Raw genomic sequence first — 13,812 nt, 5'->3', positions numbered from 1 at the left:
TACCGATAACAAAGATCACTTTCATTCAAGGCTACTGGCACTGTAGACGACAATGAGGTATCGTAGACTAGACAGTGTTCTGGGTTTTGTAATGACGGGGCAGGAGGGAGACAGTGTTAGCAAGCTTGAGAAACCCCACAACTCATGTTCACCGCATCGGTGCACTGATGTTGAATCCATTGTTGCCAGATAGAGATAGGCATCTAATATATGGCCAGTTTTAAGACTGGTGGGAATATTTAATCAAACACCGGATAATTTTAGATTATCTTCGAGTATGAGACGCACGTAAATTTTGGAGACAATTTTTCAGAGACAAAAGTGCGTTTTATAGTCTGTAGAATACGACAACGCGGTTAGATCTTAACTAACCAATGCCACTGGGAAAACTACCGTAGTCTACGCTTACTTATGATAGCGTAGAGCTCTAGTTTTGAAGCTCTGCTTACTTCGCATGTGAATACTCAACCCATAGATATTTGTAATCTGACAAGGGGAGGCAACGACGTTTGGAACGCGGATTTACTTCAAACTTCATACACTCGTAGTACTCCATTAGAACAACAAAATGTGTAAGCAGTAGCGCGTACCTCTCAAGCGTTATTGAGAAAATCGAAAGAAAATTTCGGTCGTCAAATATATACCTGTGCGTGGCCGTTTTTACCATGAAGCGGTGGCAGCCAAGTGGGATGCCGGCACGGTAGCTCAGCGTGTTCGGTCAGAGGGTTAGCAGCTCTCTGTAAAAAAAAAAAAAAAAAAAAAAAAAAAAAAAAAAAAAAAAAAACTGAGTTAATGGATAAACGATAAACTAAAACGGGCGTCTTGCGACGTCCGCCCCGAGCAGATGCAACGAACTAAAACGAACAAAATGAGATTTAAAAAAAGTGGGTAGCGTTCAAGCCCCGCAATCGCTGGATCGAGTCCCGTTCGTTAGTTTTTTTATTCCTAACACAGTCATTTTCTTTACTATTTATATTTCTATTGATATAATGTGAAAAATACGTGTAATCGGATGAACTTTTATTAAATTTACAAATTATTTGACAGTCTACAAATTTTTATCATCAGAAATAATATAATATTGATAACTATCGACTAGTAAACTACCAAACGTATAAAGTGATACTGAAAATATATCCTTGTCCGTGTCTTCAAAATTGTTCGTGTTTAATCGAAAAAGAACGAGAAATTGCTTCTCGTGAAGACGCTATTAAAATACACTCGATACTGCATGATCAATTAACAGCGCCGTTATTTCAGGAAATGCTACGTTATGCATTGTTTACTTCCAGATTATCGGCTGAAAGAGAGGTTTTTGAAAATGTTAACGAGGTTTGTTTTTCCACGGAAAACCTCAAAAGACCTTGCGTGTGCGGAAACAGCATTTATTCAATGAAGCTGGTGCCGTTTAGCTTTGTTTTCCATGTTTTTACAAAAAAAATACCATCCTGCCATTGTACTCGTAATGCCGAAAGGGACGATAAATTGTACATCTTTCGAAAGCCGTCTGTGCCGGTTAAAACTTGGAGGTATCAAGTAGTTTCGGGCTCCTTCCAGGTATAAGGGATTTCTCAAATCACGGACAAGCATACATTTTCAGTATTACTTTATGCGTTTGGTCGTTTACTGTCGATAGTTATGAATATTATATTTTCTGTGATAATAAAAATTTGTAGACTGTCAAATAACATTGTAAATTTAATAAAAGTTCATCCGATTACACGTATTTTTCCCATTATATCAACTGTAATATAAATAGAAAAGAAAATGAGTGTGTTAAAAGTAAAAAAAAACTGTCGAACGGGACTCGATCCAGCGATTACGGGGCTTGAACGCTACCCACTCGGCTGCCGCCGCTTCCTGGTAAAAACGGCCACGCACAGGCATATATTTGATAACCGTAATTATCTTGCGATTTTCTCAATAACGCTTGAGAAGTACGCGCTACTGCTTGCACATTTTGTCGTCCTAATGGAGTACTAGGAGTAGACGAAGTTTGAAGTAAATCCGCGTTCCAGCCGTCGTGACCTCCCCTTGTGAGTGCAGCCCTCGGCCCCCCCCCCCCCCCCCCAGTCCTCAGCTCGTGGTCGTGCGGTAGCGTTCTCGCTTCCCGCACCCGGATTCCCGGGTTCGATTCCCGGCGGGGTCAGGGATTTTCTCTGCCTCGTGATGACTGGGTGTTGTGTGATGTCCTTAGGTTAGTTAGGTTTAAGTAGTTCTAAGTTCTAAGGGACTGATGACCATAGATGTTAAGTCCCATAGTGCTCAGAGCCATTTTGCAGCCCCCCTCCTTGTGTATGCGGCCTGTCAGTGTGTACAGCTGTAGGAGTGTGTTGGCTTTGCAGACGCATCGGCTGCAAGTGGACAATGGCGGTGTGCATCCTGTGCTACCTGCCGTACATGGGCGCTCAGCTGTACCCCCGCACCTACACGCTGGTTCCCGCCGCTCTGCTGATGGGCCTGGCGGCCGCGCCGCTGTGGAGCGCCAAGTGCACCTACCTGTGCGTCATCGCAGACGTCTACAGCCGCGCCAGCGGCGCCAACCTCAAGACTGCTCGCGACCGCATTATCGGCTCCTTTTTCATGATATTCCTCTTCTCCATGGTATGGGGAAATCTCATTTCGTCTCTGGGTAATTATAAATACCATTATAAGCACAACCTAGAGCTCTTAAACAATTGGCGAGGCTGTAAACTTAAAATGCAACTATTCACTTGCAGACCTATTTATTAAAACAATAGCATTGTTATCTGTTTCAAACCGAAGTCTTCAAGACCAGACAGTTATTCAAGCTTATTTCTCTCTCTTAAGTTATGCTAGTAGTGACTTCAGAAAATACACTACTGGCCATTAAAACTGCTACAGCACGAAGACGACGTGTTACAGACGTGAAATATAACCGACAGCAAGAAGACTGCGACTGGATTCGTGGTTTCCTGTCAGGAAGGTCGCAGTTCGTAGTAATAGACGGCAAATCATCGAGTAAAACTGAAGTGATATCAGGTGTTCCCAGGGAAGCGTCCTGGGACCTCTGCTGTTCCTGATCTATATAAATGACCTGGGTGACAATCTGAGCAGCTCTCTTAGGTTGTTCGCAGATGATGCTGTAATTTACCGTCTAGTAAGGTCATCCGAAGACCAGTATCAGTTGCAAAGCGATTTAGAAAAGATTGCTGTATGGTGCGGCAGGTGGCAGTTGACGCTAAATAACGAAAAGTGTGAAGTGATCCACATGAGTTCCAAAAGAAATCCGTTGGAATTCGATTACTCGATAAATAGTACAATTCTCAAGGCTGTCAATTGAACTAAGTACCTGGGTGTTAAAATTACGAACAACTTCAGTTGGAAAGACCACATAGATAATATTGTGGCGAAGGCGAGCCAAAGGTTGCGTTTCATTGGCAGGACACTTAGAAGATGCAACAAGTCTACTAAAGAGACAGCTTACACTACACTCGTTCGTCCTCCGTTAGAATATTGCTGCGTGGTGTGGGATCCTTACCAGGTGGGATTGACGGAGGACATCGAAAGGGTGCAAAAAACGGCAGCTCGTTTTGTATTATCACGTAATAGGGGAGAGAGTGTGGCAGATATGATACGCGAGTTGGGATGGAAGTCATTAAAGCAAAGAGGTTTTTCGTCGCGGCGAGATATATTTACGAAATTTCAGTCACCAACTTTCTCTTCCGAATGCGAAAATATTTTGTTGAGCCCAGCCTACATAGGTAGGAATGATCATCAAAATAAAATAAGAGAAATCAGAGCTCGAACAGAAAGGTTTACGTGTTCGTTTTTCCCGCGCGCTGTTCGGGAGTGGAATGGTAGAGACATAGTACGATTGTGGTTCGATGAACCCTCTGCCAAGCACTTCAATGTGAATTGCGGAGTAATCATGTAGATGTAGATGTACAAGATGCTGTGACATGCAAATGATTAGTTTTACAGAGCATTCACACAAGGTTGGCGCCGGCGTCGACATCTACAACGTGCTGACATCAGGAAAGTTTCCAACCGATTTCGCATATACAAACAGCAGTTGACCGGCGTTGCCTGGTGAAACGTTGTTGTGATGCCTCGTGTAAGGAGGAGAAATGCGTACCATCACGTTTCCGACTTTGGTATAGGTCGGATTGTATCCTATCGCGATTGCGGTTTATCGTATTGCGACATTGCTGCTCGCGTTGGTCGAGATCCAGTGACTGTTAGCAGAATATGGAATCGGTGGGTTCAGGAGGGTAATACGGAACGCTGTGCTGGATCCCAACGGCCTCGTATCACTAGCAGTAGAGATGACAGGCATCTTATCCGCGTGGCTGTAACGGATCGTGCAGCCACGTCTCGATCCCTGAGTCAACAGATGGGGACGTTTGCAAGACAACAACCATCTGCACGAACAGTTCGACTATGTTTGCAGCAGCATGGACTATCAGCTCTGAGACCATGGCTGCGGTTACCCATGAAGCTGCATCACAGACAGGAGCGGCTGCGATGGTGTACTCAACGACGAACCTGGGTGCACGAATGGCAAAACGTCATTTTTTCGGATGAATCCAGGTTCTGTTTACAGCATCATGATGGTCGCATCCGTGTTTGGTGACATCGCGGTGAACGCACATTGGAAGCGTGTATTCGTCATCGCCATACTGGCATATCACCCGGCGTGATGGTATCGGGTGCCATTGGTTACACGTGTCGGTCACCTCTTGTTCGCACTGACGGCACTTTGAACAGTGGTGCGTACATTTCAGATGCGTTACGACCCGTGGCTCTACCCTTCATTCGATCCCTGCGAATCCCTACATTTCAGCAGGAGAATGCACGACCGCATGTTGCAGGTCCTGTACGGGCCTTTCTGGATACAGGAAAGTTCGGCTGCTGACCTGGCCAGCACATTCTGCAGGTCTCTCACCAACTGAAAACGTCTGGTCAATGGTGGCCGATCAACTGGCTCGTCACGATACGCCAGTCACTACTCTTGATGAACTGTGGAATCGCGTTGAAACTGCGTGGGCAGCTGTACCTGTACACGCCATCCAAGCTCTGTTTGACTCAATGCCCAGGCATATCAAGGCCCTTATTACGGCCAGAGGTGGTTATTCTGGGTACTGATTTTCAGGATCTAAGCACCCAAATTGCGTGAAAATGTAATCACATGTCAGTTCTAGTATAATATATTTGTCCAATGAATACCCGTTGATCATCTGCCTTTCTTCGTGGTGTAGCAATTTTAATGGCCAGTAGTGTACTTTAAACATCACGGCGTTAATATGAATGAAAGAAAGAGGTGGAAGACAGTCAGAGTGGCCGAAACTAAACTAACAGCCGAATGTGGCCAGTATCCAGTGTAATATGCCCGCTCCATATTGACTAAATCTTTCCCCCCTCTGTATTAACATACATAAGATGTAACTGTTCCCATTCCTACTGGAAATACAGAACATGGGAGGGGCCTATGTGTGTTCTATCGCATCAAGGTAGAATGCACAGATTCTGTGATGATTCACCAACCTTATGTCTTCTAAAGGTGTCTATGTCCCAGCGCAGATGCTGCACTCAGGTCGCGAATCCGTTGTTCGTAAAGTGAGGCTGCAAGACCCTTGGGTTATAATTAAGGCTCTCAACATTACGAAATAATCTGTCAAGTGCCAGTTTTGAGATACCAGATACATTTTATTTATTCACGCGAATCATGTTGCAGACGAAGCATCGAACTGCAGACAACCTGTTTCAAAAAAGGCACGCGTACCGAGTCACACGTATTACAGTTCATTCTAGCAACACTTATAATTCCGGTAGGTTCAGCATATTGGAGAAATTACATTCACAAACTAAGTTACAAAAAAATGGTTCTGAGCACCATGGCACTTAACTTCTGAGGTCATCAGTCCCCTAGAACTTAGAACTACTGAAACCTAACTAACCTAAGGACATCAAACACATCCATGTCCGAGGCAGGATTCGAACCTGCGACTGTAGCGCCTAGAAACGCTCGGCCACTCCGGACGGCAAACTAAGTTACACATTTACTCTTATTTTCTCTGCCTTGTACGCAGAATCGCGATTGTTTAGTGCTATTGTATACCGATCGCAACTCTTATTTTTATAGTGAGGCTTGTAACGCGAACTGAAACGTGTGAGCCATAGTACCCGACTCGATTATCTGTAACATACTCCTGCATCAGACGAAATCAGTCAACTCGAATCACTTCACTTCGGGGCTCACTTTTAGCAGGAGCCGAAGATGTAAGAAGTGCTTCGTATGATTACCGTTATTCTAATGTTAATGAAAATTATTATAAAAATGAGATTTGAAATGTTGGTTTTCCTTCAGTATCCTTCACAGTTGCAATAGTAATCATTTCTTTGTCGTGACTAGTTTCTGACAATCACGTTCATTTGCGAACCATGGCGTACAAAAGATTTTATGGTGTTAACAAAGGCAAAATTACAATGTACTTCCATACAATGTACCATCATATAAGTTGAACTTTACACAAAGCAATACAAAAAATTTTACATCTGTTAAATACATGTTTTCACGTACCTTAGACGTACAGTTCCCACCAATGTACATGTAAGTGACCAGATATGCATTATTCCTTATCATTAACCATTACACAGATACAATATGATAAACCTCGTATGAGCATAGAATGTGAATCCTGCCCAATCGAACGCAGCAAACTGAAGTGCTTTGTTACCAAAGTCGCCTCGTAACCTCGGTAGAGGCTACTAACAGTGATTTGCGATGGCCTCACACGTAATTGAAAGCAACACATGCACTTTTAATCAATGGTATCAAACCACTCTTAACGGCACAAACTTTTGTTACAGTTAATTGAATGGTACCTTACTATTGAGATGGTTCTTAGCTTGACAGACAGATTTGGGTGGGCCCACATGTCACTACGGTTGTTTAGACTACACTAAAAAGTTTCGCTGGGAAGCCCTTACACCTGCTCCGTACAGTCCAGATCTCTGCCAATGCGATTTACTTATTTTGCAACCCTGAACAAAGATATTCGTGTTCGTCGATTTGATTAAGACGAAAAGGAGCTCGCCTGGGTACGATCATGTTTCCTTAGGCAGCCACAAACATCTTTCTATGAAGGCACTGACTGTCTTGTCTTAAAGTGGGATAAATGTACTATCAGTTGTTGCTAGTCCTTTTGAAATGATACAAATATGTGTAAAATCTTAACTGATAAGGTCATCAGTCTATGACTGCAGCGCCTTAGACCGCTCGGCTAATCCCACGCGGCGTGAAATAATAAACAGTTTACTTTGTTCCGTCTGCTCGTTTTCATTTGACTGTCTCTTATACTTCCTCCCACACACTAGCTCGCAAAATGAGCATGACGGGAGGAAACAGAGAATCTATAACTCATTCTAAGGGTTTCTGATAATCATACTTCCCTCGAATCATTCGTGAATGGCACAGAAAATGGGGAACAGATATCAGAAACCTCCACCACACACCTCAAGGTGGCTGCTGTAGCGTAGACGTAGTTGTAGAAGTTAGTGTTTCCGCTAGAGTGCCGCTCGACCTGTCCTACAGTGACTACCACGCAGTTTTTCAATACCACCGTGATGAACGTATTCTTGAAGCCTACATTGATGAACATCATAGCTGAAAAATCGCCAAATGGTTTGGGATACTGCTGCTTTCAACATACGATATGTTAATAGCAATCTGAATAGCATCAGGTACGTCAGAGGATTTCGAAGAGACCTTACTCCAGATACCCCATAACAGTACGACAGTACCTCCCAATATGTGGCGTGGAACGTGCAAGCCTTTCTCGAATATAGTAGGATACCATTGCGTGACATGTTGCCCACCAAATATGATGGCCAACAGTTTGTTGGTCACGTTCCTCTAGCAAACACCACTGATGCTCTGTGGACCTGGATACAAGTCGAGTTGAGGGAGGTTCGTGGACGGGCTGTATGACCAGCTTCGACACATTTTTAGGCATACGTAGAAATACATCTTGTAAATGTGAGTATAGTAATATAATCAATACATTACGGGAAAATATTTGTGTACGTATTTTGAAGGCTCTGTCTTGAGCAAAATACTATTTAGTTTTCTTTGGTACAAATGGTTCTGAGCACTATGGGACTTAACCGCTAAGGTCATCAGTCTCCTAGAACTTAGAACTAAAAAACCTAACTAATCTAAGAACATCACACACATCCATGCCCGAGGCAGGATTCGAACCTGCGACCGTAGTGGTCGCGCGGTTCCGGACTGTAGCGCCTAGAACCGCTCGGCCACTCCGGCCGGCAGTTTTCTTTTTCACACATACATGTTTCAGCGGTATTACACCATAATCAGTAGCTTTCTTGAAAGAATCTTCCCTATACAACGGAGAGTGCACCATATATGAAATTTTCTGGCAAAATTAAAACTGTGTGCCAGGCTGACGATCAAATTTTTGACCTTCACCTTTTGCGACCAAGTGCTCTACAAACTGAGCTACACAAGCACTACTCACGACACACAGCTTTATTTCCGTCAGTACCTAATCTCCTAACTTTCCGATTTCACAAAGTTCCCCTGTGAAACTTACAGGACTAACAGTCCTGGAAGGAAGGATATTGCCGAGATATGGCTTAGCCAGAGCCTAGGGAATGATTCCAGAATGAATTTTTCACTCTGCAAGTTTCGCAGGAGAACAGCTGTGAAGTTTGGAAGGTAGGAGATGAGGTACTGATGGATGTAAAGCTGCAATGAGGGGTCGTAGTCGTACTTGGGAAAGTTCAATTGGCAGAGCATTTACCTGCGATAGACAAGGGTGCCGAGTTAGAGTCTCGGTCCGGCACACAGTTTTATCTGACATGAAGTTTCAGGAGATTTCCTTTTATTTTCCTATCAAATACTTTCTGCATGTTGGATGGAATACATAAAAAGTACTGTGTCATGTATTCCTGCAGAAGGTAATATTGGCCAAAATTCGAAGAGAAGTTCTATAATTATATCTCCGGAAACCAATACCTCTTGAGATAAGGGCCATCTTACCCATGAAGCCGGTCGGTGTGGCCGAGCGGTTCTAGGCGCTTCAGTCTGGAACCGCGCGTCCGCTACGATCGCAGGTTCGAATCCTGCCTCGGGCATGGATGTGTGTGACGTACTTAGGTTAGTTACGTTTAAGTAGTTCTAAGTTCTAGGGGACTGATGACCTCAGATGTTAAGTCCCATAGTGCTCAGAGCCATTTGAACCATTTTTGAACCCATAAAGATCCGCAGTTCAATGTCTGCATTTTATTTGCAGATGAGCCATGATACACAAGAGTTTGCACAATCACCACAACACTTACGTGTGCGCGGTTGCAAATGCTCGAGCAATCACGGAGTTTGGGCATCAGGATCGCTTCAGGGGCAATGTATGGGCGCGAACCGTCGTTGACAGACACGTAGGGCCGTACACTTTACCAGGCAGCTTAACAGGTGCTGTGTATCAGTTACTTCTGCGTGATGAATTGCCTGCCCTACTGGAAAAACTTACCCTTGCAGAAAGACAACGGCCGATGTTTATGCACGACGTAGCAATACCTCGTTTTCTGCGGATTGGATGGCCGAGGAGGTCCAGTAGCGTGACCATCTCGTTCGCGGGACCTACATCCGTTGGACTTCTACCTATGGGGACCTTTAACAGACTGACCATCGCACAGGTAGTGATGGATGTTTCACTGCCACGCCAGGCCTGGCTTCAGTGTCATGGGTATGGCTTTGCTGTGGCTGCCGCCGGCCATATGACAGTCAACATGGTAGAGGCACTGGTGTCTGCACAACCCATCGGCCATGTTCAGACGTTACAGGAGTGTGTGACTAATGCATGTATCGCAGTCCGAATGGAGCCAGGTGTATATGAAACAGTGATTGATTCACATTGAAGAAGCGCTGAAGCACGTGTCCAGGGGAGCGGTGATCAACTACACCACCGCCTATAGCGTCCACTGCTGCGTAACACAGATGGGAATGAGTGGGCAGACTGGCTCGTCTCTCAACGAGTATTGGTTCCAGACATATCGTTACAGGAACTTTCTTCCACGAGGGTTGCCCAGAAAGTAATGCACCGCATTTTTTATCTTCGACAGTTCTTTATTGAACATAATGAGAAGTACACACACGAAAGAATGGTGTTTTTTCTACACAACCTATTTTTCCATGTAATCTCCATCCCGTTCTATGGCCTTCCTCCAGCGCGAAACAAGGGCGTGTATGCCCTGTCGGTACCAATCCTTGTCCTGGTAGCGGAGCCAGAGCTTCACTGAGTGAATCACCTCCTCATCGTCCTTAAAACGTCTTCCAGGAATGGCATCCTTTAATGGCCCTAACAAGGGGATGTCCGAGGGGGCTAGGTCAGGTGTGACAGCCGTGGATGGTCTCCCGGACCGCTGCAAATCGTGGAGCTCCGCCGAACTGCTTTTTGATGACCTCACCCTCCGTGCCCAGCAACTATCTGTACCTCTGTCGACAGCAGATGCTCCATTGACTCTTCACAAGCGTTTGTGAATATTCCCCACAGTTCCTTTCTCTGCAGTGAGAAATTCAATGAGGCACGTTGCTTGTAACGTACATCACCCGCAGACGCCATTTTCAAACTGTCTTCAACTACGCTATCTGTCGGAAGTGACGGAAACTGGGCGCGCTCACTTAGGAGACTTCAGTTAACATATAGGTAACGTTTCGCATTCGGAGCATTTTTTTTTGGCTGAGAAAAAAAATGCGATGCATTACTTTTTTGGCAGCCCTCTTAGTTTTGACCAATACTAACCCTTGTAGGAATATTTTTAAACTTATACCTTAAATATATCTAAAGAGCACATTTAGTTTTTGATTCCGCTGTTTGCCTTCGGTAGTACAGCCGATATTCCAACACAGTTTGTCATCTGCAACTAATAAGGATTTCTGTAAAGTACTATACTTTCTATGGAGCTAAAATGTAATCCTAAACTGAAATTACTGATGTTAAAACGATTTTTCACTTTGTCGTTGCTTTTTAAGTTGATGCAGCTATTCATCACTTTTTCTGCCAAAGCTGCTATGTTAGATAGCTTACGTTTCACGTTTGTTTTCTACGTTTTCGAGACTTTTTGTGAAAAATACACCTCCTTGCTAGTTGAGAAGACGTGCTTCAGGCAAAAACTTCGAAGTGTATGTATTGTGCAAGTAAACACGAACGCGAAATGCTTTCCTAAAGAAAAATTGTGAGTTAATGCTGAAAAATAGTTCACTTCTTTTTTACTGTTTATGAGAAATTGGGAATTCCTGCTGTGCTATGTCAGACAGCAGCAAGCAGCAATCTCTGGTGGTACCTTATGCGGACAAAGAGAGTAGCTCCTTAACAGATGTTACCTGTTATGAAGCTCAACACAGGAAAATAACTGCATACTTGGTAATAAATGCTCTCTCTCTAATAATAATGTATAGTTAGTTAGGGTAAACAAGATAATGCTTTATGATATTGATACTCTTCAGTGGAAATCAGAATAATTAACGACAGCAAAACAAATGTTTTAAGAATATTTTACAAGAGATGACCTGGGATGAAATTTATAATGAGCCAAACGCTGACTTAAAATTTAATATATTCCATTACCATTATTTGAAAATAACTTTCGGCGTAAGCTAGTCCGAAAGGACAGTAACGAGCTGTGTAAACTACCATGGATCACTAGAGGAATTGAAGTATCAGCTGAAATGAAGAGGGAAACGTATCTGTTGGCAAGATCAAGTAGAGATCCTGCAGTAACAGCATACTGCAAAAACTACTCAAAATTACTAAGAAAAGTTATCAAAACAATGAAGGAAGCTGCACACTGTCAGAAATCAGTAATTGTGACAACACACTTACGGCAACATGATATGTAGTGAAACGAGCGATAGGACAATAGACGACAGAACGGGATAACACGTCTGTCGAATTAAATGAAAGTGCTATAAATAAGTCACAGGAAGCATATGTGTTTAATGATCATTTCTTAATCGTTGCAGATAATATAGAGTCAAACAGTTCAAATGAAAAGTAACATCTATTTGTTGAGATAGCAACTCTAATAAAATTTAGTCGTATGAATGTGTCATCAACTTCTCTCTGAAATTAACAAAACTGTATATTCTCTCAAAAAATTAGAGTTCACGTGTATTTGATGGTGTTTCCAACAGAGGACTAAAAATATGTTCTCATATAATATGCCCTATCTATTCTGAAATATGTAATGTATTACTGACACAGGACATTTTTCCAGAGAAGTTTAAACATGCCATTGTTAAGTTCCTCTATAAGAAAGGTTATAGGAGAGACATCAGTAACAACTGACCTGTTACACTACTGACATATTTCAAAATTTTTGAGAACGTGACGCATTCTAGAATAGTATCCCACCTGAGAACCAATAATATCCTCACTAGATCACAGTTTAGATTTCAGAAGAGTTGCTCTACTGAGAATGCCATTTACTCACCAAATTTTACAAGTAGTAAAGAACACAGTAGCACCGGTTGCTGTTTTCTTTGATCTGTCGAAGGCATTAGACTGTGTGAATGACGATACTCTCCTACTTAATCTGAGGTTTTATGGAACTGATTGTATGGCCAACCAATGGATAATGTCATATCTAACCAAAGGAATGAAGAAAGCTGTACTTAGTAATTCAGCCAATGTAATCAGGGAAGACTCTTCCGTCATAAATAACGTACGTTTTTCCCCAAGGCTCCATCATAGATCCGCCATTGTTCCTCACATACGTTAACGATCTTACGCCTAACACCCATCAATCAGAATTAGTCCCTGAAGTTTTTTTAAGATTTCATTGGCTGTTATCCAGCACACGTACGCTATTTAATTACAGGACGTATGTATACACGATGTATCATAATTAATGGCGTAAGTGCATACAGTTGAAAGTAGACGATACTAGAAGCAAAAAAGTCTCAGTAAACATAGGGTCGAAAATGCATACCTTAAGAGCTACGAGCAGTTTTTCATCTTCGACACTGTGAAGCAAATCTCTTCTACTGAAAGCTCTTTGTTTCCATATTTTGCGAAATGGTAATGTGGATCAAAACAAGGAAAAAAAGTTCAGTAATCATGTGCTCTAAAATGCATACCTTAAGAGCTATGAGCACGTGCTCCTCTTCGCTACTTGGAAACACAACTCATCTAATAAACAATTGCTCATTAATTTTAAGGAATCCATTTTAGAGCAATGTTTACTGAACTTTTTTTTTTGTTTTGGTCCATACTACTACTACTACTTCCAAAATATGGAAAGCAAAGAGCTTATAGTAGACGAGATTTGGTTCACAGTATCGAAGATGAAAAATTGCTCGTAGCTCTTAAGGTATGCATTTTCGACCCTATGTTTACTGAGACTTTTTTGCTTCTAGTATCGTGTACTTTCAACTGTATGCGTTTTAATTATGATACACCCTATATACAGCCACTTCGGCTGCACAAAAGAAGTGCAACCGAAGTGGCTGTATATACCTCCTGTAATTAGAATTTGTTCCTTTTTGCAGTTGACATTAGTATTGTGATATACTATTTGAAAATATTCAGTTCTGTACATCTAAGCGTACTGCGCCAATCATAAGCGTAACATATTTTGAGGAAATAATAAAAAACAGAAATTTCAAGAATTATAGGTGTCCACGTTGGTGAGAATATAACATGGAAAAAACATATTCTGGGACTCCTAAAAAAAACTTAGTTCAGCTTGATGTGCAGTTCAAATCGTTGTAAATCCTGGTGAGAGAGACAATTCAGTGCGTAGAGATATTGTGCATATTTTCACTTAACG

At 42.6% G+C, this 13,812-nt stretch overlaps 1 protein-coding gene across 3 annotated transcripts in view; it reads left to right on the top strand.

Moving 5' to 3' along the window:
• LOC124722858 (UNC93-like protein) overlaps positions 1 to 13,812 on the top strand; it is a 409,177-nt gene that overhangs the window by 294,868 nt on the left and 100,497 nt on the right. For all 3 annotated transcript variants that reach the window (XM_047247985.1, XM_047247984.1, XM_047247983.1), the window contains one exon: positions 2,346 to 2,632. In XM_047247985.1, coding sequence (XP_047103941.1) covers positions 2,346 to 2,632 — 287 coding nt within the window. The remainder of the gene's footprint in view (positions 1 to 2,345; positions 2,633 to 13,812) is intronic.

The sequence above is a fragment of the Schistocerca piceifrons genome, chromosome X, assembly GCF_021461385.2.
Source record: "Schistocerca piceifrons isolate TAMUIC-IGC-003096 chromosome X, iqSchPice1.1, whole genome shotgun sequence".
NCBI classification, from domain to species: Eukaryota; Metazoa; Arthropoda; class Insecta; order Orthoptera; family Acrididae; genus Schistocerca; species Schistocerca piceifrons.
This window is presented reverse-complemented; position numbering and strand designations above follow the sequence as displayed.